At 42.7% G+C, this 23,053-nt stretch overlaps 2 protein-coding genes across 2 annotated transcripts in view; both read left to right on the forward strand.

Moving 5' to 3' along the window:
• Positions 1 to 23,053, forward strand: part of LOC111319142 (uncharacterized) — a 131,900-nt gene that overhangs the window by 90,337 nt on the left and 18,510 nt on the right. The window lies entirely within an intron of this gene.
• On the forward strand, positions 8,658 to 22,570 carry LOC148736072 (uncharacterized; the record flags this gene model as incomplete). Its single annotated transcript, XM_088755728.1, has 3 exons — positions 8,658 to 9,057; positions 9,414 to 20,100; positions 20,365 to 22,570. Coding segments are annotated over 3 exons (13,293 nt in total), but the record flags the coding sequence as incomplete, so codon positions are not given.

The following is a 23,053-nucleotide window of genomic DNA, read 5'->3' on the forward strand; positions in this document are numbered from 1 at the left end:
AGTTTTGAAACCTCGCGGTTAAACGTAACGGGACTTTCAGCCGAAGAGAAACTGTTCACGTCATATTATGGTTGCACGATCGTGCGGCACATACGGATTTTTACCGTGCTAGCTCCATTGGAAATAGGAAGACCTTGTCTATTTATAATCAGGTCTTTGTGTCTGAATTGTTGAGTGACGTGAATACATATATCTTATTAACCAAGCGCGAGGGCCGTACTGGGAGAATATCGGCACGAGGTCTTGACAGTACGGACCTCGCTGCGCTCGGTCCGTGCAAAAAAGACCGAGGGCCTATATTCTTCAAGTACGGTCCCGAGCAAGCTTGGTTAATAAGAGATTTATTATACGACTGAATTTCAAAGAGACAGAAGTGCGGTATCATTCGGGACCATTCGGGACAGTGCCCGGTCCAATACTGAGAGAATATTGACCGGCAAAAGAGCATTTTGATTGGTTGATTTTAGTTATTGGCCCTCTGACTGCCCGAGTCGTGTAATAATTCGTTCTACACTATTGGTTCCTTTACGCCAAATATTCAATAATCAAAGCAAATAGTCCATAGTGCCGGTACGTCGTGTCAAAGAATCATTGTGCCTGCAGGCTAAATGTTTATTTACCATAGACTTAGACTAGCTTCGACAGAGTTGAAAAATTAAGTGAAGTTAACAGTTGTTTATCAGAAGAAATCAGGGCAAAATTACTTGCCTTCATTCTGTTTTCACAATTAGCTTCAAACAGGAATTGTGCCCGTATCAGCATTTTCCATTAAGCGTTATGAAGAAACATCGAGAGGCTATCAATAGGAATCGCTGATCTTTTCATGAAACAAAGCCCATATTGTTATTTGCGTGTTCAAATTTCGATGTGAGCATGTAAAGATGAAACAATTTTTAGTGTAATAGAAAAAATCCGAGCCCCAGATGGGACTTGAACCCACGACCCTCCGTGATCTAGTCGGATGCTCTAACCACTGAGCTACTGGAGACTCTATGGTGAGCAAGGGTCAATTTGTGGGCCTCGACTGGAACCGCATCGCGCGGCTACACAGCCAAGTATTGGTAAGCACCTGTGGAAACTCACTAACAGCATCACGCTGTCACATTAAGGCATATCAAGATGCGGCCAACCAACCTCCAAAGTGAGCATGTAAAGATGAAACAATTTTTAGTGTAATAGAAAAAATCCGAGCCCCAGATGGGACTTGAACCCACGACCCTCCGTGATCTAGTCGGATGCTCTAACCACTGAGCTACTGGAGACTCTATGGAGCATCCGACTAGATCACGGAGGGTCGTGGGTTCAAGTCCCATCTGGGGCTCGGATTTTTTCTATTACACTAAAAATTGTTTCGTCTTTACATGCTCACTTTGGAGGTTGGTTGGCCGCATCTTGATATGCCTTAATGTGACAGCGTGATGCTGTTAGTGAGTTTCCACAGGTGCTTACCAATACTTGGCTGTGTAGCCGCGCGATGCGGTTCCAGTCGAGGCCCACAAATTGACCCTTGCTCACCATAGTCTCCAGTAGCTCAGTGGTTAGAGCATCCGACTAGATCACGGAGGGTCGTGGGTTCAAGTCCCATCTGGGGCTCGGATTTTTTCTATTACTCTAAAAAATTCGATGTAAATCGAGAATTAGAAATTATTCAGAGCAAATTAGATGGTGCTATCCAAATACTCCATGTTTACTGCACGCATTTTTTTTTTAGTTTACAAATAGGGAATGATGAGTCGCCAGTAAATATACTTCATTCCAATGTCTCCCCCACCGCCCTAATTGGTAGTAGAATTATGTAAGTTATGCCGATGCGGTTAGGTCGAGTTAATTAGAGATTGGTGCAAACAAACGTATGATTAATCTTTAGTCGGTCAAAACAAGTAATTAAAAGATGTCTAAGCCTTCCCACTTTTAATGAAATGCCAAACTAAATTAAAGTGACTGAAATTAATTTGGCCTACATTAAAAATTAGAGGCCATTTACAAAACATTAAGTCTACGCATTATATATAACTTAAAGGTAACTGAACTCGTTTCGTCCATAACGAGAATACTAGTATTAAAATTAATATTTATCAATGTCACGCGAGCAAAGACTAATCAAAATCGTTCAATTCTTAATAAAAAATAGTTATATTTTGTACACATCGATAAGTATTTAAAGTTCAATTTAGAAGATGGGAAACAAAGAAAACGCTCCAATTGTTTTCGCCAAAAAGTCATGCAAGCATCAATGATCTCGTTTCGCCAAAAATATTATGGCTATCCATGGTGAGATAAAAGAAAAAAAAAATAACGGTTTTCTCAAAACAATGGGAACAAAAGAATCCAAGATGGCGGAGGGGTTAATTCCAACACACTGTTTTCGCATACGTAATGTTTATTGTCACACAACACAGGAAAAAAGAGAATGGACCTATTACTACGCGTTTGGGTATCCCGGGTTAGACATACTAATCTGACCGACTTAGTCAATGAGCAGAAGTTATATTTATAAGAGTCTTGAAAGGTTTTCACACGCATGTGGTACTGGTTATTCAGGACGTATGATTTTTACGTTTAAAAAATGAGTGTCGTTTAAAACGCAAGTTTGGTAAACAAGAATAGACATGCAAGATTTTTGCATATTTCACAAAAGACGGTTATTTGTCACACAACACGTTGTCATACAAGGTCTTTAGAGCGAAACACTTGAAAATAGTAAGAACACTCTAGAAGCCAAAGTGGTAGACGAAATATGAGTTTTTATTATGAATGATACACAGTATCACGCAACTACCCATACCATAGGACAATAGAGTATCCACAATTGAAAATTAGGAGGAAATGTATGAGAGATGTAGGAAGGAAACACAAATTAAAAGCGTTGAATAAATCCTGGTTTAGGGTCAAATTGCGTAGGTTATAGGAGCGTGTTTTTTTTTTTTTTTTCATAATTTGAAAAAATTAAGGTCATCTAAGATGGTGTAAAAACAATAAAAATAATGAAACCTAAGATGGTGTTTAATCCTCCCTTAGGGAAAATAATTTCAAGATAAAATGAAAAAACGTTCATTCTAGAATAAAAGGAAAAAAATTGTCGTGACCAGGATTCAAACGTGGGTTATTGCGGTCACTCACACGAGCACACCCCTAACTCTCAACCTAACCCAATTCCCTAACCCACTTATTCCCATATAAAAATAAAAATAAAAACCCTAACAGTCAAACATCAGAGTGAGACAAACAATGGAAACAATGAAACGCAAGATGGTGACTCATACTTCCAATGGTAAAAGTGATTTCAAGATGACATTAACATTCGTATCGTGTAAAAAGATTCGAGAATAAAAGAGGATTCTTTCCGCCTAAACCCTACGATGGGCTGTGAATAATTCATCTCACTCCAATAAAATGAAAATAGTTCGGATGGTGATCACTCAGTTCATGAGTATTCAAAATTCTCTGAAAATGAACGATGGGTCGTTCGAAGTATAAACAGGCGATAGCTTTTTTCTCAATAAAAATGTTTACTTTAGTTCAAATCTTAATTAAGAATAAACTGTAACGTGTGAGTGTGATCACTTGCAGTGACGAAAGTGATTTAAATTCTATACAAAATTCCGCAAGTGAGGAAAATAACAACGATACATCGACGCAATTCAATGACAATGACTCGAAGAGAAATGATTAAATCTCCCGTTTAAAAAAATTATCAGAAAAAAATCAAACTTTTTAGGGTATTCAAAAACGCAGCACCATGCTCATGAACATTCCCATTTCTCGGGAAAAATGAACCACAGAGCAGACAAACCGGGGGAAAATACGAAATACCAGCAGGCGTTGTAACTGTCTCATTATTATCTGTCCATCAAATTTTAATCAAGTCATAGCATCCTTACATGTTTTTCGGATCAAAGTCAATGACCTGTCTGTCCAAATTGTTTCCGAGTTATGATGTGTGTCAATCAATGATAGACCAATGGAAATCTAGCAATGGGTATATAAGAGTGGCTATGAGTCGGAATGGTATGATCATACATGGGACCAAAGTGATGATGAAGAAAGTACGATTTCATCCAATCAGACAAGTGGTGTATCTCACTGAAATCCATCCCTACATAGAAGTCGAAGAGAAGATAAATACAATCAAACCGTTCCTGGATACTCCGTTTAAGCACAAAATAAAAGCAGTAAAAGAGAGGCAACATGGCAAGTACCTATATACAAGCACGTTTTACGCAAAACCTCGACATCTATATGTGATAAAGCGATTGGAAGAATTACAAGGAGCATAATCCAAAGACTTATTTAGCTCATATGATATGGACTTGATTTACATGTGACGAAACATGACTAAAACGTGGAAACATTGCCACGGTCGCTACGCGACCGCAATCCGGACGCGCGCGCGCAGGAGTAGGAAAGAGGAAGAGAAGGAAAGAGTGTACATAGAATGAACTAGTATCACTGTAAAAAACTGTTTTAAACTGTCACATTTCTTAGTGGTAATGTCTTACCGCGAGTCGGACCCACACCGCGCGGAAGTTGCCATAAACCTATGATTCCAACGAGAGAGAACAATCTACTTTCCATCAATTGTACACAGACATGATGACAGCTTGTCAATCAGAGCGACATTTACGTTCAAACACATTTATGTATAACATCATCTTACATTTCTACATTCATTTCAAACACCATGTCATCTGAAAAACAACTGTTTGGACAAAGATATTGAACAAATCCCAGACTTTAGAAGAGAACAAATCCCAGACTTTAGAAGAAATAGACCGAAATGATAAGCACTGAAAACGATGTTTTGTTTTGTTTTGTTTACACAGTATAATCGTAACTGTTGTCACGAATCTTGACCTGCTTCCGCTGAGAAAAATGACAATACTAGAATTGTTATTTCCGTTTGGATTAGGAAGAGCGGGAGAAGGAGTTTTAAGGAGCGGGGGGTTTTACCACAGCCTAAGATCTTGATAATATCTCGAAAGTCAAAAGATGTACCTTCACTTCACGTTAACTTGAGCTCTTTGGCTCACTTGAGATGCGTCTAAGCTAGATTAGGATTACAACGTTGAGCAGAAACTTTGTCATTAGAATGATAAAGGGATACAGCTGAGCTAAAAAAAATCTTGCAATGAACTTGCATCCCGCACCAAACCCTCACTGACTAGTTTAAGACCAGCTTAAGCTTTCAAGAGCTCAGAAATGAATGTTTTTGACACATGCTCATGTTTTAGAACTCGGCTGAGAATTCCTTTTGGTCTCGCATAGAAACAATCACAGATCACAACTTATAACAAAACTAAATAGGAACTTCGTCTGCTTTTTCTTTTGTTCAGATAACCTCGGACTTGTTAGGAACAATTTCTGCGAGGATCGTACACAAATACGTTTCTATAACCGCAATTCAGTTATATGAATTTCATATATTCGTTGCGTTTCATTTATCATCTTACGGGTTTATGTCGGACTAATTTGATGACCTGCTCCTAGTTGGTTTGGTTACAATGAATATATGAAGTTCATATATTGTTGGCTCAATTGGGGGAGCGCTGCACTTGTAACGCAGAGGTCAGTGGTTCGAATCCCGTACAGGCCTGAATTTTTTCAGGTCTAATTTTCATTATTTCTTAAATAGTGCTCTTTTCTGCGAGAATCGTGCACAAATACGTTTACTCTCTAAGTTAAGTAACATTTTTACGTGTTACAATGAAAATATGAAAGTTCATATATTTAGAACTGCGGTATTAAATACGTATGATGCACGATCCTTGCAGTAGAGAGCGCTATTTATGCAATAGCGAAAATCAGACCCGAAAAAAATCAGGCATGTACGGGATTCAACCACTGACCTCTGCGATACTAGTGCAGCGCTCTACCAATTGAGCTAACAACCCAACTAGGAGCAGGCCGTTAAGTTGATTCATAATAAACCCTCTCTACTGCGAGGATCGTGCATCATACGTATTTAATACCGCAGTTCTAAATATATGAACTTTCATATATTCATTGTATCTGATTTATCATCACGGGTTTATTACGAATCAACTTAACGGCCTGCTCCCAGTTGGCTTGTTAGCTCAATTGGTAGAGCGCTGCACTAGTATCGCAGAGGTCAGTGGTTCGAATCCCGTACAGGCCTGATTTTTTTCAGGTCTGATTTTCGCTATTGCATAAATAGCGCTCTCTACTGCGAGGATAGTGCATCATACGTATTTAATACCACAGTTCTAAATATATGAACTTTCATATATTCATTGTATCTGATTTATCATCACGGGTTTGTTACGAATCAACTTAACGGCCTGCTCCCAGTTGGCTTGTTAGCTCAATTGCTAGAGCGCTGCACTATCGCTGAGGTCAGTGGTTCCAATCCCGTACAGGCCTGATTTTTTTTCAGGTCTGATTTTCGCTATTGCATAAATAGCGCTCTCTACTTCGAGGATCGTGCATCATACGTATTTAATACCGCAGTTCTAAATATATGAACATTCATATATTTATTGCATCTGATTTATCATCACGGGTTTATTACGAATCATTTTAACGGCCTGCTCCCAGTTGGCTTGTTAGCTCAATTGGTAGAGCGCTGCACTAGTATCGCAGAGGTCAGTGGTTCGAATCCCGTACAGGCCTGATTTTTTTCAAGTCTGATTTTCGCTATTCCATAAATAGCGCTCTCTACTGCGAGGATCGTGCATCCTACGTATTTTTACGTGTTAGACATCTGCATTAAAAAATTTTACAGTTTTGTTTTGGGTTTAAGTCCACAGGATTTCTCACTTTTACTAATGCAATAGTAACAACTCACTGTGCTGATATAAAACACATTTTTAATCTCTTTATTTCTGGAACTCTTTCAAGTTCGTCTGCACCAAGAAATCAAAGAGTGAATAATAAAAGCTTCCTTTTTCAGCTTGCCCATCTAGAGAATCCATTAATGCTTCTAGTGGTCACATTCCCAGCCCCAATTTTCCTAGAAACTTGTACCTGGAATATCATAGTACCCATTGGCAAGATCATAAAACTGACCTTCTTAAACTTTACCACTGTAATAAATAAAACCGATAACTGTACTAGAGCGGCGCCATCGAGCGCCCTAGGTTTTATTACAAACGTTGCTTCACATCAAGGAGATCCAAACGACTTTAAGCTTTGTAGTCAAAAGCTTTCAAACCCTGTATACTCCGAGGGAAATTTCATTCAAGTGCAATTTGAATCCCGCACCGGTCCTGTAGACAAGGGGTTCAATGCAACATTTGAGGCGATAGATGGAGATTCACATAAGTGCCTTTTAACTTTAATGGTATCAAGAAAGTATGGCGACGGCTTAGCCCTTGCATAAGTGTAATGCGTGACAAACGGCCTTCATACTTCTAGGATGTTCAATACCCATAATGAGTGTGCAGCAAAGTTATTAGAAAGTAGGTATTAGTTTTAATATGAATTAAACTGAGGGTCTGTCATCGCCCAAATGGAGGTTATTCGTACCTTCTGACATTGTTGCAGGCTAAATAAACTCAAGTTCATAGCAACTTTCCAAAAGTGAAATCAATCCAAACCTTATCTTCCAATGCCATCAATAATTGCGTCATCAATTGTTTATTCTATTTTCACCTGTTTGACAGCATTTTCCAGTGCCACGCTGAGTTCAAGTAGCAGCAGCTCCACTGTCTCACTAAAGTCAAGCGGCGACAGCTCTATTGTCGCACTGAGTTCAAGTAACAGCATTTCCTTTGTTCAACTGAGTTCAAGTAGCAGCAGCTCTAAAGTCCCACCAAGTTCACATATCAGCAGCTCTATTGTCGCACTGAGTTCAAATAGAAGCAGCTCCACTGTCCTACAAACGTTTAGCAGGAGCAGCTATATTTTCACGCTCAGCTTAAGTAGCAGCAGCTCTATTGTTACACTGAGTTCAAGTAGAAGCAGCTCCATTGTCGCGCTGCCCTCACTTAGCAGTAGCTCCAGTGCCTCACCAAGTTCAAGTAGCAGGAGCCCTCCTGTTGCCACGAGTTCAGGTAGCAGCAGCTCCATTTTTGCACTTCTTAAGAGGCGTACAAAATGAATTAGGTCTAGAGTGTCGTGTCGTCTTCATCAAAGTCGAGTAGAAATATAGTCATTCGAATGAAAGCAAAAGTTCCTTGTTTTGTCTTGCATCCATATGGGACTAAGACCAGTTTAAGCGTTTTAATAGCACAGAAAAAGAAATGTTTTTCGATAGAAGCTCATAGTTCAAAGCTCGGCTTAATATTCCTTTTGGTCTCACCTGGAAACCATCGCAGTTCACAACTTCTAACAATACTAAATGGGAGCTTGTTTTCCTCTTTTGCTCAGATGACCTCGACCTTGTTAATGTTTGGAATAAACTGTTTCTATCGGCCTTAAGTTAAGTAACGTTTTCATATGTCCGTTCTTTGTGTCTGTTGCAGCTGCCTCCCCGATTCATGTGAAAAACGATCGTAAGTATTAAACTTTCGTCTTCGATGTCTGCATTTAGAAAAATTTACAGTTTTGTTTTATGTTTAGGTCTACAGGATTTCTCTTTTCTACTATGGTAATAGTAATAATTTACAGTGCCAGTATGAGGCACATTTTAATCTCTTTATTTCTGGAACTCTTTCAAGTTCGTCTGCACCAAGAAATCAAAGAGTGAATAATACATTCTTCCTTTTTCAGCTTGCACATCTCCTGGAGAATCCATTAATGCTTCTAGTGGTCACATTTCCAGCCCCAATTTTCCCACAAACTATACCGCAAACAAGACTTGTATCTGGAATATCACGGTACCCATTGGCAAGATCATAAAACTGATCTTCTTGAACTTTACCCTTGTAATAAATGAAACCGAGAACTGTACTGGAGCGGCGCCATCAAGCGCCCGAGTTTTTATTACAAACGTTGCTTCACATCAAGGAGATCCAAATGACTTTCAGCTTTGTGGTCAAAAGCTTTCCGACCCTGTATACTCCGAGGGAAATTTCATTCAAGTGAAATTTGAATCCCGCACCGGTCCTGTAAACAAAGGGTTCAATGCAACATTTGAGGCGATAGATGGAAATTCACGTAAGTACTTTTTAACTTTAATGGTATCAAAGAGGTATGGCAACGGCCTAGCCCGTGCATACATATAAAGTGTGACAAACGGCTCTCGTACTTCTAGGATGTTCAATTTCCATAATGGGTGTGCAGCAAAGATTTTAGAAAGTAGATTATTAACTTAAATATGAATTTCAAATGAAGGGCTGTCATCTTCCAAATGGAGGTTATACGTACCTTCTGACATTGTTAAAGGGTAAATAGACTCAAATGCATGACAGCTAACAACTTCTATTCCCAAAATTGAAATGAATCCAAACCTCATCTTCCATGCCATCAATAATTGCCTTATCAACTCTTTCTTATTGTCATCCGCTTGACAGCATTTTCCATTGTCTCACTGAGTTCAAATAGCCGCAGCTCCAGTTTCTCCGAGAGTGCAATAAAAAGCAAGTCCATCGTTTCACCAAGTTCAAGTAGCATAAGCTTCAGTGTTTCACAGAGTTTACATGTCAGCGTCTCACTGAGTTCAAGTAGCAGCAGCTCTAGTGTCACACCAAGTTTGAACAGCAGTAGCTCCAGTTTATCATTAACTTCACCAAGCAGCACCTTTATTATCTCACGGACTACAAGAAGCAACAGTTCAACTTTCCCACTAAGTTTAAGTGGGAATAGCTCAATTGTCTCACAGAGCTCCGGTAGCAGCAGTTCCAATGTTTCACCAGGTTCAGGTAGCAGTAGCTCCACTTTTTCACAAAGTTCAAGCAGCAGCAGCAGCACCTCCATTAACGTACTGAGTAGCAGCAGCTCCAACGTCAAACTTAGTTCAAGTAGCAGCAGCTCCACTGTCTCACCAAGTTCATACAGTAGCAGCTCCATTATTGCTCTGAAATCTAGAAGCAGCAGTTCCATTGTCACAAAAGGTTTAAGTAGCATCGGCTTTAGTGTCCCACTCATTTCGAGTAACAGAACCAATGCCATTGTCTCACAGAGTTCAAATAGCACCAGCTCCATTGTCACACTAGGTTCAAGTAGTACCAGCTTTAGTGTCTTACCAATTACAAGTAGGCGCATCACCATTGTCTTACAGAGTTCAAGTGGAAGCAGATCCACTGTCCATCAGATTTCAGAAAGTGGTAGTGCCAATGTCTCACTGACCTCAAGTAGCAGCAGCTCTACTGTCTCACAAAGTCCAGGTAGCAGCAGCTCCAGTATCACGTTCATTTCAAGTAGCAGTAGCTTCATTGCTATTGTCTTACAGAGATCAAGTAGCAGTAGGTTGATTGTCTCAACGATTTCAGTAAGCAGCAGTTCCATTGTTGTGCTGGATTCGAGTAGCAGCAGCTCCATTGTTGCACTAAGTTTGAGCAGCAGCAGCGCCATTGTCGCACAGAGTTCAAGCAGCAGCAGATCTAGTGTTTCATCAAGTTCAAGTAGCAACAGCACTCCTCTTACCCTGATTTCAAGTAGCAGCAGCTCCATTGTTACACTGAGCTCAAGTAGCACCAGCTCCACTGTTTCACTAGCGTCAAGTAGCAACAACTCTATTGTTGCACTGAGTGCAAGTAGCAGCAGTTCCATTGTTGCACTTAGTTCAAGTAGCAGCAGCTCTCATGTTGCACTTAGTTCAAGTAGCAGCAGTTCCATTTGCGCACCGAGTTCCACTAGCAGCAGCTCTAGTGTCTCACTAGGTTCAAGTAGAAGCAGCCCCTCTGTTGCCTTGAGTTCGATTGGCAGCAGCTCCACTGTCTCACGTAGCAGCAGCTCTAATTTCGCACTGAGTTCAATTAGCAGCAGCTCTAAGGTCTCACCAAGTTCAGTTACCGGCAGTTCGCCTGTTGTACTAGGTTCAAGAAGCAGCAGTTCCATTGTTGCACTAGGTTCGAGTAGAAGCAGCTCTGTTGTCGCACTGAGTTCAAGTAGCAGCAGCTCTACTGTCTCACCAACTACAGCTAGCAGCAGTTCTCCTGTTGCGTTAAGTTCAAGAAGCAGCAGCTCCATTGTTACACCGAGTCTAAGTAACGACAGTTTAATTGTCTTACAGAGTTCAAGTAGCAGTAGCTTTATTTTCTTAACAAGTTCAAGTGGCAGCAACTCCATTCTTACACTGAGCTCGACTAGCAGCAGCTCTGTTATTGCACTCCGTTCAAGTAGCAGCAGCTCCATTTTCGCACCGGATTCAAGTGGCAGCAGCTCAAATATCGCACTGAGTTCAAACAGCAGCCATTCCTTTGTCACACTGAGTGAAATTACCAGCACCTACAGTGTCTCACCAGCGTCTACTAGCAACAGCATTCCTGTTGTTCTGATTTCAAGTAACAGCAACTCCATTGTTGCACTGAGTTCAAGTAGCAGCAGCTCTAGTGTCTTACTGAGCTCAAGTAGCACCAGTTCTCCTATTGCACTGAGTTCAAGTAGCATCAGCTCCATTGTCGCAACGAGTTCAATCAGCGGCAGCTCTAGTGTCTCATCGAATTCAAGTAGCAGTAGCCCTCTCGTTGCCCTGATCTCAGGTAGCAGCATTGCCATTGTTACACTGACTAGCAGCAGCTCCGCCATATCATTCACGTCAAGTAGCAGCATATCTATTGTTGTACTGAGTTCAAGTAGCAGAAGCTCCATTGTTGCACCAACCTCAAGTAGCAGCAGCTCCTTTGTTGAACTGATCTCTGGTAGCAGTAGCTTCACTGCCTCACTAACGTCTAGTAACAGCACTTCTAATGCCCCACTGTCTTCCTGTAGCAGTTGCTCCATTGTTCCACCAAGCTTAAGCAGCAGCAGCTCTAGTGTCCTACCAAGTTCAAGTAGCAGCAGCTCTCCTGTTTCACTAGCCCGAAATAGCAGCAGCTCCACTGTCTCACTAACGTCAAGTAGCAGCAGTAGTAGCTCTATTGTCGCACTAAATTCAAGCAGCAGCAGCTCTATTGTTGCACCGAGTTCAAGTAGCAACAGCTTTAGTTTTATACCAAGTTTAGGCAGCGGTAGCTTCATTGTTGCACCGAGTTCAAATACTAAAAGTTTTAGTGTCATACCAAGTTTAAGTAGCAGCAGCTCTCCTATCGCACTGAGTTCAAGTAGCAACAGTTTCATTGGTGCACCGAGTTCAATTAGCAGCAGCTCTACTTTCTCACTAACCTCAAGTAGCAGAAACTCTAATGTCGCACTGGGTTCAAGTGGCAGCAGCTCCATTGTTACACCAAGTTCAAATGGCGGCAGCTTTAGGGATTCATCAAGTTTAAATAGCAGCAGCCCTCCTGTTGCACTAAATCCAAGTAGCAGCAGTTCCATCGTTGCACTGGGTTTGAGTAGCAGCAGTTCCTCTGTCTCACTGACGTCAAGGAGCAGCAGCTCTATAGTCGCAACAAGTTTAATTAGCAACAGCTCTAATGTTTCATTAAGTTCAGATAGAAGCAGCCCTCATATTGTTTTGATTCCAAGTATCAGCAAATCCATTGTTAAATTGAGCTCAAGTAGCAGCAGGTCAACTGTCTCACTAACGTTAAGTAGCAGCAGCGCCATTGTCATGGTGAGTTCAAATAGTAGCGGCTCCATTATTGTACTTAACTCAGGTAGCAGCAGCTCTAATGTGTTACCAGGTTCAAGTAACGGCAGCTCTCCTGTTGCACTGAAATCAAGTGTCAGCAGCTCTACTGTCTCAATAACTTTAAGTAGCAGTAGCTCTATTTTCCCACTGAGTTCAAGTGGCAGCAGCTCCATTGTTGCATCGACTTCAACTAGCAGCAGCTTTAGTGCCTTACAAAGTTCAAGTAACAGCAGCTCTCCTATTGCAGTGATTTCAAGAAGCAGCACCTTCATTGTTGCACCGATTTCAAGTAGCAGCAGCTCCACTATCTCATTAACGTCAAATAGCAGCAGCTCTATAGGCACACTCTCTTCAAGTAGGAGCAGCTCACTTGTTGCAACGAGCTCAAGCGACAGCAGATCCAATTTCTTATCAGTTTTAAGTAGCAGGAGCTCCACTCTCCTACTAATATCAAACAGCAGAAGCTTTAATGTTATACCAAGTTCAATTAGTGGCAGTTCTACTGTTGCACTGAGTTCAAGTAGCAGCAGCTTCATTGTTGCCCCGAGTTCAAGTAACAGCAGCTCTACTCTCTTGCCAAGTTCAAATGGCAGTGGCTCCATTTCTGCTCCGAGTTCAAGTGGCAGCAATCTTTGTTTCTCACCAAGTAGCTCTATAATCGCACTGAGTTCAAGAAACAACAGCTCCACTGTCTCACTAATATCAAGCATCAGCAACTCTAGTGTCATACTAACCTCAAGTAGCAGTAGCTCTCCTGTTGCACTGAGTTTAAGTAATAGCAGTTTCATTATTCCACCGAGTTCAAGTGGCAACAGCTCTACTGTCTCACTAACTTCAAGTATTAGCAGCTCTAGTGTCTTAGCAATTTCGAGTAGCAGCGTCTTTATTATTGCTCCGAGTTCAAATGGCAGCACTTTTAGTTTATCATTGAGTAGCTCCACTGTCGCACTGATTTTAAGTCACAGCAGCTCCACTGTCTCACTGATATCAAGCAGCACCAGCTATAGTGTCATACCAAGTTCAAGCAGCAGCAGCTCTCCAGTTCCACAGAGTTCAAGTAGCAGCAGTTTCATTGTTGAACCGAGTTCAATTACTAGCAGCTCTGGTGTCTTAGCAAGTGCAAGTAGCAGTGGCTTTATTACTGCACAAAGGTCAAGTGACAGCACTTTTAGTTTATCATTCACCAGATCTACCGTCGCACTGAGTTTAATCAGCAGCAGCTTTACTGTCTCACTAATATCAAGCAGCCGCACCTCTAGTGTTATACCAAGTTCAAGTAGCAGCAGCTCTCCCGTTGTACTGGGCTCAAGTAGCAGCAGCTTCATTCTTGCACCGAGTTTAAGTGGCAGCAGCTCCACTGTCTCCCCAATATCAAGCAGCAGCAGTTCTAGTGTCATAACAAGTTCAAGTAGCAGCAGCACTCCCGTTGGACTGAGTTCAAGTAGCAGCAGTTTCATTGTTGCATCGAGTTCAAGTGGCAGCAGCTTTGCTGTCTTACTAACCTCAAGTAGTAGCAGCTCTAGTGTCATAGCAAGTTCAAGTACCAGCGAGTTTTTTCTTGTACCGAGGTCAAGTGGCAGCATCCTTAGTTTATCATTGAGTAGCTCTACTTTCGCACTGAGTTTAAGTCGCAGCAGCTCCACTGTCTCACTAATATCAAGCAGCAGCAGTTCTAGTATCATACCAAGTTCAAGTAGCGGCAGCTCTCCCGTTGCACACAGCTCAAGTAGCAGCAGTTACATTATTGCACGGACTTCAGGTAGCAGAAGCTCTACAGTCTCACTAACTTCAAGTAGTAGCAGCTCTACTGTCTTAGAAAGTTTAAGTAGCAGCGGCCTTATTGTTGCACCGAGGTCAAGTGGCAGCACCATTAGTTTATCATTGAGTACCTCTACTATCGCACTGAGTTTAAGTCACAGCAGCTTCTCTGTCTCACTAAAATCAAGCAGCAGCAGCTCTAGTGTCATACCAAGTTCAAGTAGCAGCAGCTCTACTTTCTCACTAACTTCAAGTAATACCAGCTCTAGTGTCTTAGAAAGTTCAAGCAGCAGCGGCTTTGTTGTTGCACCGAGGTCAATTGGCGGCACCTTTAGCTTATCATTGAGTAGCTCTACTGTCGCACTGAGTTTAAGTCAAAGCAGCTCCACTGACTCACTAATATCAAGAAGTAGCAGCTCTAGTATCATACCACGTTCAAGTAGCAGCAGCTCTCCCGTTGCACTGAGTTCAAGTAGCAGCAGTTTCACTGTTGCACGGAGTTCAAGTGGCAGCAGCTCCACTGTCTCACCAATATCAAGCAGCAGCAGTTCTAGTGTCATAACAAGTTCAAGTAGCAGCAGCTCTCCCGTTGGACTGAGCTCAAGTAGCAGCAGTTTCATTGTTACACCGAGTTCAAGTGGCAGCAGCTCTGCTGTCTTACTAATCTCAACTAGAAGTAGCTCTACTGTCTTGGCAAGTTCAAGTAGCAGCGAGTTTTTTCTTGCACCGAGGTCAAGTGGCAGCATCTTTAGTTTATCATTAAGTAGCTCAACTGTCGCACTGAGTTTAAGTCGCAGCTGCTCCACTGTCTCACTAATATCAAGCAGCAGCAGCTCTAGTATCATACCAAGTTCAAGTAGCAGCAGCTCTACCGTTGCACTGAGTTCAAGTAGCAGCAGTTTTGTTATTACACGGACCTCAAGTAGCAGCAGCACTACTGTCTCACTAACTTCAAGTAGTAGCAGAAATTGTGTCTTAGAAAGCTTAAATAGCAGCGGCTTTATTGTTGCACTGAGGTCAAGTGGCAGCACCTTTAGTTTATCCTTCAGTAGCTCTACTGTCGCACTGACTTTAACTAGCAGCATGTCCACTTTCTTACCAATATCAAACAGTAGTAGCTCTAGTGTCTTACCAAGTTCAAGTAGCAGCAGCTCCCCCGTTGCACCGAATTCAAGTGGCAACAGTTTCCTTGTTGCACCGAGATCAAGTAGCAGCAGTTCTTCTGTCTCACTACCTTCAAGAAGCAGCAGCTCTAGTGTCTTAGCAAGTTCAAGTAGCAGCGGGGTTTTTCTTGCACCGAGGTCAAGTGGCAGCATCTTTAGTTTATCATTGACTAGCTCTACTGTCGCACTGACTTTAAGTCACAGCGGCTCCACTGTCTCACTAAAATCAAGCAGCAGCAGCTCTAGTGTCATACCAAGTTCAAGTAGCAGCTGCTCTACGTTCTCACTAACTTTAATTAATAGCAGCTCTAGTGTCTTAGAAAGTTCAAGTAGCATCGGCTTTATTGTTGCAACGAGGTCAAGTGGCAGTACCTTTAGATTATCATTGAGTAGCTATACTGTCGCACTTAGTTTACGTCACAGCAGCTCCACTCTCTCACTAATATCAAGGAGCAGCAGCTCTAGTATCATACCACGTTCAAGTAGCAGCAGCCCTCCCGTTGCACTGAGTGCAAGAAACAGCAGTTTCACCTTTGCACCGAGTTCAAGTAGCAGCAGCTCCACTGTCTCACCAATATCAAACAGCAGCAGTTCTAGTGTCATAACAAGTTCAAGCAGCAGCAGCTCTCCCGTTGGAATGAGTTCAAGTAGCAGTAGTTTCATTGTTGCCCCGAGTTCAAGTGGCAGCAGCTCTGCTGTCTTACTAACCTCAAGTAGTAGCAGCTCTAGCGTCTTAGCCAGTTCAAGTAGCAGCGAGTTTTTTCTTGCACCGAGGTCAAGTGGCGGCATCTTTAGTTTATCATTGAGTAGCTCTACTGTCGCACCGAGTTTAAGTCGCAGCAGCTCCAAAGTCTCACTAATATCAAGTATCAGCAGCTCTAGTGTCATACCGAGTTCAACCACCAGCAGCTCTCCCGTTGCACTGAGTTCAAATAGCAGCAGTTTCATTGTTGCACCGACTTCAAGTAGCAGCAGCTCTCTTGTCTCACTAACTTCAAGTAGTAGCAGCTCTAGTGTCTTAGAAAGTTCAAGTAGCAGCGGCTTTATTGTTGCACCGAGGTCAAGTGGCAGCACCTTTAGTTTATCATTAAGTAGCTCTACTGTCGCACAGAGTTTAAGTCACAACAGCTCCACTGTCTCACTAATATCAAGCAGCAGCAACTCTAGTATCATACCACGTACAGGTAGCAGCGGCTCTCCCGTTGCACTGAGTTCACGTAGCAGCAGTTTCACTGTTGCACCGAGTTCAAGAAGCATCAGCTCTACTGTCTCATCAACCTCAAGTAGCAGCAGCTCTAGTGTCTTACAAAGTTTAAGTAGCAGCGCCTCCATATTTGGACTGAGGTCAAGTGCCAGCAGCTTTAGTTTTTCTTCAAGTAGCTCTATTTTTGCACTACTTTCAAGTACCAGGAACTCCACTGTCCTACTAATATCAAACAGCAGCAGCTCTAATCTCAAACCAAGTTCAATTAGCAGCAGATTTACTGTTGCACTGAGTTCGAGCAGTAGCAGCTTCATTGTTGCCCCGATTTCAAGTAGTAGCAGCTCTAATGTCTTACCAAGTTCAAGTAGCAGCGGCTCCATTTCTGCACCGAGTTTAAGTGGCAGCAGCCTTAGTTTCTCTTCAAGTAGCTCTATAATCGCACTGATTTCAAGTAGCAGCAGCTCCAATGTCTTTTTAATATCAAGCAGCAGCAGCTCTGGTGTCATACTAACCTCAAGTAGCAGCAGCTCTCCTTTTCCACTGAGTTTAAGTAATAGCAGTTTCATTACAGCATCAAGTTCAAGTGGCAACAGCTCTACTGTCTCACTAACTTCAAATGGTAGCAGCTCTAGTGTCTTACCAATTCTAATTAGCAGCGGCTATATTATTGCTCCGAGTTCAAGTGAAAGCCCCTCTAGTTTATCATTGAGTAGCTCTACTGTCGCACTGACTTTAAGTCACACCAGCTCCACTGTCTCACTAGTATCAAGCAGCAGCAGCTCTAGTGTCATACCAAGTTCAAGTAGCAGCAGCTCTCCCGTTGCACTAAGTTCAAGTAGCAGCAGCTCTACTTTCTCACTAACCTCAAGTAGTAGCAGCTCTAGTGTCTTAGAAAGTTCAATTAGCAGCGGCTTTGTTGTTGCACCGAGGTCAAGTGGCAGCACCTTTAGTTTATCACAGAGTAGCTCTAGTGTCGTACAGAGTTTAAGTCGCAGCAGCTCCACTGTCTCATTAATCTCAAGCAGCAGCAGCTCTAGTGTCATACCACGTTCAAGTAGCAGCAGCTCTCCCGTTGCACTGAATTCAAGTAGCAGCAGTTTCATTGATGCACTGAGTTCAAGCAGCAGCAGCTCTACTATCTTATTAATATCAAGCAGCAGCAGCCTTAGCGTCATATCAAGTTTAAGTAGCAGCAGCTCCTCGGTTGGACTGAGATCAAGTGGCAGCAGTTTCATTTTTGCACCGGATTCAAGTAAGAGCAGCTCTACTGTCTCACTAACTTCAAGTAGTAGCAGCTCTATTGCCTTAGCAAGTTTAAATAACAGCAGCTTTACTGTTGCAACGAGGTCAAGTGACAGCACCTTTAGTTTATCGTCGAGTAGCTCTGTTGTCGTACTGAGGTTAAGTAGCAGCAGCTCCACTGTCTCACTAAAATTAAGCAGCAGCAGCTCTAGTGTCATACCAAGTTCAAGTAGCATCAGCTCTGCCATTGCACTCAGTTCAAATAGCAGTAGTTTCATTGTTGTACCGAGTTCAAGCAGCAGCAGCTCTACTATCTCACTAATATCAAGTAGCAACAGCCTTAGTAGCATACCAAGTTCAAGTAGCAGCAGCTCTCCCGTTGCACTGAGATCAAGTGGTAGCAGTGTCATTGTTGCACCGAGTTCAAGTAGCAGCAGCTCTACTTTCTCACTAAGTTCAAGCAGAAGCAGCTCTATTGTCTTAGCAAGTTCAAGTAGCAGTAGCTTTATTGTTGCAACGAGGTCAAGTGGCAGCACCTTTAGTTTATCGTTGAGTAGTTCTACTGTCGCACTGAGTTTAAGTAGTAGCAGCTCCACTTTCTCGCTAATATCAGGCAGCAGCAGCTCTAGGGTCATACCACGTTCAAGTAGCGGCAGCTCTTCCGTTGCACTGAGTTCAAGTAGCAGCAGTTTCATTGTTGCACTGAGTTCAAGCAGCAACAGCTCTACTATCTCACTAATATCAAGTAGCAACAGCCTTAGTAGCATACCAAGTTCAAGTAGCAGCAGCTCTCCCGTTGCACTGAGATCAAGTGTTAGCAGTTTCATTGATGCACCGGGCTCAAGCAGCAGCAGTTCTATTGTCTCACTAACTTCAAGTAGTAGCAGCTCTATTATCTTAGCAAGTTCAAGTAGCAGCAGCTTTATTGTTGCAACGAGGTCAAGTGGCATCAGCTTTAGTTTATCGTTGAGTAGTTCTATGTTCGCACTGAGTTTAAGTAGCAGCAGCTCCACTGTCTCACTAATATCAAGCAGCAGCAGCTCTAGTGTCATACCACGTTCAAGTAGCAGCAGCTCCTCGGTTGGACTGAGATCAAGTGGCAGCAGTTTGATTGTTGCACCGAATTCAAGTAGCAGGAGCTCTACTGTCTCACTAACTTCAAGTAGCAGCAGCTCTATTGCCTTAGCAAGTTCAAGTAACAGCAGCTTTATTGTTGCAACGAGGTCAAGTGACAGCACCCTTAGTTTATCGGCGATTAGCTCTGTTGTCGTACTGAGTTTAAGTAGCAGCAGCTCCTCTGTCTCACTAAAATCAAGCAGCAGCAGCTCTAGTGGCATACCAAGTTCAAGTAGCAGCAGCTCTCCCATTGCACTCAGTTCAAATAGCAGTAGTTTCATTGTTGCACCGAGTTCAAGTGGTAGCAACTTTAGCCTCTCGTCAAGTAGCCTTGATGTTGCACGAAGCTTAGGTAGCACCAGCTCAACTGTCTCACTAATGTCAAGTAGCAGCAGCTCTAGTGTCTTACCAAGTTCAAGAAGCAGCAGCTCTCCTTTTGCAGTGAGCTTACATGACAGCAGCTCCACTCTATCACTAATGTCAGGTAGCAGTAGCTCTATTATTGCACCGAGTTCAAGTAGCAACAGCTACACTGTCTCACTCATGTCAAGTAGCGGCAGCTCTAGTGTTATACCAAGTTTAAGTAGCAGTAGCTCTCCTGGCTCACTATCTCCAAGTAGCGGCAGCTCTGGTGTCTTACCAAGTTCAAGTAGCAGCGGTTTTACTCTTGTACCGAGTTCAAGTGGCAGCAGCTTTAGTGTCTCCTCAAGTAGCTCCATTTTTTCACTGAGTTCAAGTAGCAGTAGCTCCACTGTCTCACAAATATCAAGCAGCAGCAACTCTAGTATCATAGCGAGTTCAAGTAGCAGCAGCTCTACTCTTGCACTGCGCTCAAGTAACAGCAGTTTTAGTTTTGTGCCGAGTACAAGTAGCAGCAGCTCTACTGTTGCACAGAGCTCAAGTAGCAGCAGTTTCACTGTTGCACAGAGTTCAAGTAGCAGCAGCTCTACTGCCTCACTTACCTCAAGTAGCAGCAGCTCTAGTGTCTTACCAAGTTCAAACAGCAGCGGCTTTATTGTTGCATCGAGTTCAAGTGGCAGCAGGTTTAGTTTCTCATCAAGTAGCCCAATTGTTTCACCGAGTTCAAGTAGCAGCAGCTCTATTGCCTCACTTACCTCAAGTAGCAGCAGCTCTAGTGTCTTACCAAGTTCAAGCAGCAGTGGCTTTATTGTTGCATCGAGTTCAAATGGCAGCAGCTTTAGTTTCTCATCAAGTAGCCCAATTGTTTCACCAAGTTCAAGTAGCAGCAGCTCTACTGCTGCACTGAGTTCAAGTAGCAGCAGTTTCATTTTTGCATCAAATTTAAGTAGCAGCAGCTCTACAGCTGCTCTGAGTTCAAGTAACAGCAGTTTCATTGCTGCACCGAGTTCAAGTAGCAGCAGCTCCGCTGTCTCAATAAACTCAAGTGGGAGCAGCTCTAGTGTTTTACCGAGTGTAAGTAACAGCGGCTTCATTATTTCACCGAGTTCAAGTGGCAGCAGCCTTAGTTTCTCTTTAAGTAGTTTTATTGCAGCAAGCAGCAAAAGCTCTAATGTCATACCAAGTCCAAGTAGCAGCAGCTCCCCCATTGCACTGAGTTCAAGCAGCAGCAGTTTTATCGTTACACCGAGTTCAAGTAGCAGCAGCTCCACTGTCTCACTAATATCAAGCAGCAGCAGCTCCAGTGTCATACCAAGTTCAAGTAGCAGCAGCTCCACTGTCTCACTAATATCAAGCAGCAGCAGCTCCAGTGTCATGCCAAGTTCAAGTAGCAGCAGCTCCACTGTCTCACTAATGTCAAGCAGCAGCAGCTCCAGTGTCATACCAAGTTCAAGTAGCAGCAGTTCGTCTGCTGTACCGATTTTAAGTAACAGCAGTTTTATTGTTGCATTAAGTATAAGTAGCAGCTACACTGTCTCACTAATGTCAAGTAGCAGCAGCTCTAGTGTCATACCAAGTTTAAGTAGAAGCAGCTCTCCCGTTGCACTGAGTTCAAGTAGCAGCAGTTTCATTGTTGCATCAAGCTCAAGCAGCAGCAGGTCTGCTCTCTCACTAACTTCAAATAGCAGCAGGTCTGATGTCTTACCAATTACAAGTAGCCGTAGCTCCATTTTTGCAACCAGTTCAATTGGCAGCAGCTTTAGGTTCTCATTAAGTAGCTCTATTCTCGCACTGAGTTCAAGTATTAGCAGCTCTATTGTTGCACCGAGTTCAAGTAGCAGCAGCTCTAGTGTCATACCAAGTTCAAGTATCAGCAGCTCTCGTGTTACACCGAGTTCAAGTAGCAGCAGCTCTATCGTCTCACCTATTTCAAGTAGCAGAAGCTCTATTGTCGCGCTGAGTTCAAGTGTCAGCAGCTCTATATTTGCACCGAGTTCAAGTAACAGCAACCTTAATGTCTCATTCACTTTAAGTAGTAGCAGCTCTCCTGTTGTCCTAAATCCAAATAGCAGCAGCTCCATTGTTACACTGGGTTCGAGTAGCGGTAGCTCTTCCATCTCAGTAACGTCCAGTAGCAGTAGCTTAATTGTTGCACCAAGTTCAAGTAGCACGAGTTCTAGTGTCTCACTAGGCTCAAATAGCAACAGCCCTCCTGTTGTCCTGATTCCAAGTACCAGCAGCTCCATTGTTGAATTGAGCTCAAGGAGCATCAGGTCCACTGTAACACTAACGTCAAGTAGCAGCACCTCTATTGTCACGCTTATGTCAAGTACCAGCACCTCCATTGTTGAATTCAACCCAAGTAGCAGCAGGTCCACTGTCTCACTAACGTCAAGTATTAGCAGCTCTATTGATAAGCTGAGTTCAAGTAGCAGCAGCTTCAATTTTCACCCAAGCTCAGGTAGGAGCAGCTCTCGTGTCTTACCAAGTGCAAGTAGCAGCAGCCCCATTATTTCAATAACGTCAAGTAGCAGCAACTCTATTGTCATCTTGAGTTCAAGTAGCAACAGCACCACTCTTTCACCGAGTTCAAGCAGAAGCAGCTTTACTGTCCTACTAAGTTCCAGTACCATCAGCTCTCTTGTTGCAGTAAGTTCAAATAGCAGTAGCTCTATTGTTGTTTTGAATTCAAGTAGCAGTAGTTTCATTGTCTCACTAACTTTAAGTAGCAGCAGTTCTACTGTCGGACTGAGCTCAAGTAGCAGCAGCTCCGTTGTTCCACTGAGCTTGAGTACCAGCAGCCTCGTTGTCCCACTGAGTTCAAGTAGCAGCAACTATTTTGTAGCACTGCTTTCAAGTATCAACAGCCTCAGTGTCTTACCAAGTTCAAGTAGCATCAGCTCCAGTGTCGTATTAAGTTCAAGTGGCAGCAATTCCATTGCTTCACTAAGTTCAAGTAGGAGGAGCTCTAGTGTCAGTGGAAGCCGCTCCAGTGTCTTGCCGAGTTCAAGTAGCCGTTTCTCATCAAGTTCGGTGTACAGTATTGCTCCAACCTCAAGTAGCCAAATTATCCGTATGTATTACGCCATTTATAAATTTGTCTCCCTTAAGAACATCATAACATGTCCCTGTCAGGTAGTTCAGAGCCACTGACCATAAATATCGAGAATCCGCCGACAGTTGCAAAACGTGGTAACTCATTTTATTTTTTCTAAAGGACCTTTTCACTAAACCTTTTTCAACAATTATATCAAAACGCTCTATCGTTTTTTTTTTTTCAGAAAAATCGAAAAGTTCAAAATACGCCTAGATAGCTGTTGTACCCCCCCCCCCCCTCCGTAAAACAGTGGAAAATTAATCAATTTTGGAAACTTCGCACGCTTCAACGCGACGCAATCCCACTTGTGCTGGCAGATGATCCTTTTATCTCTTGGAAAATATACATTTCTTGTTATGTAGTTGCGTTTAATTCTGAATAGTGACCCGTTGAGATAAAGTACCTCCCGTCTTTTGCTCAGAGGTAAAAGAAAGATCAACTTCAGTGGTCTATGAAGAGGTCTGCCATATATAATTCCAAATCGTGATATACACCACCTTAAGATTTATCCTTGTATTTTAATTCCTCCAGTTCTTTAT

This window comes from Stylophora pistillata, chromosome 3, assembly GCF_964205215.1.
Source record: "Stylophora pistillata chromosome 3, jaStyPist1.2, whole genome shotgun sequence".
Classification (NCBI taxonomy): domain Eukaryota; kingdom Metazoa; phylum Cnidaria; class Anthozoa; order Scleractinia; family Pocilloporidae; genus Stylophora; species Stylophora pistillata.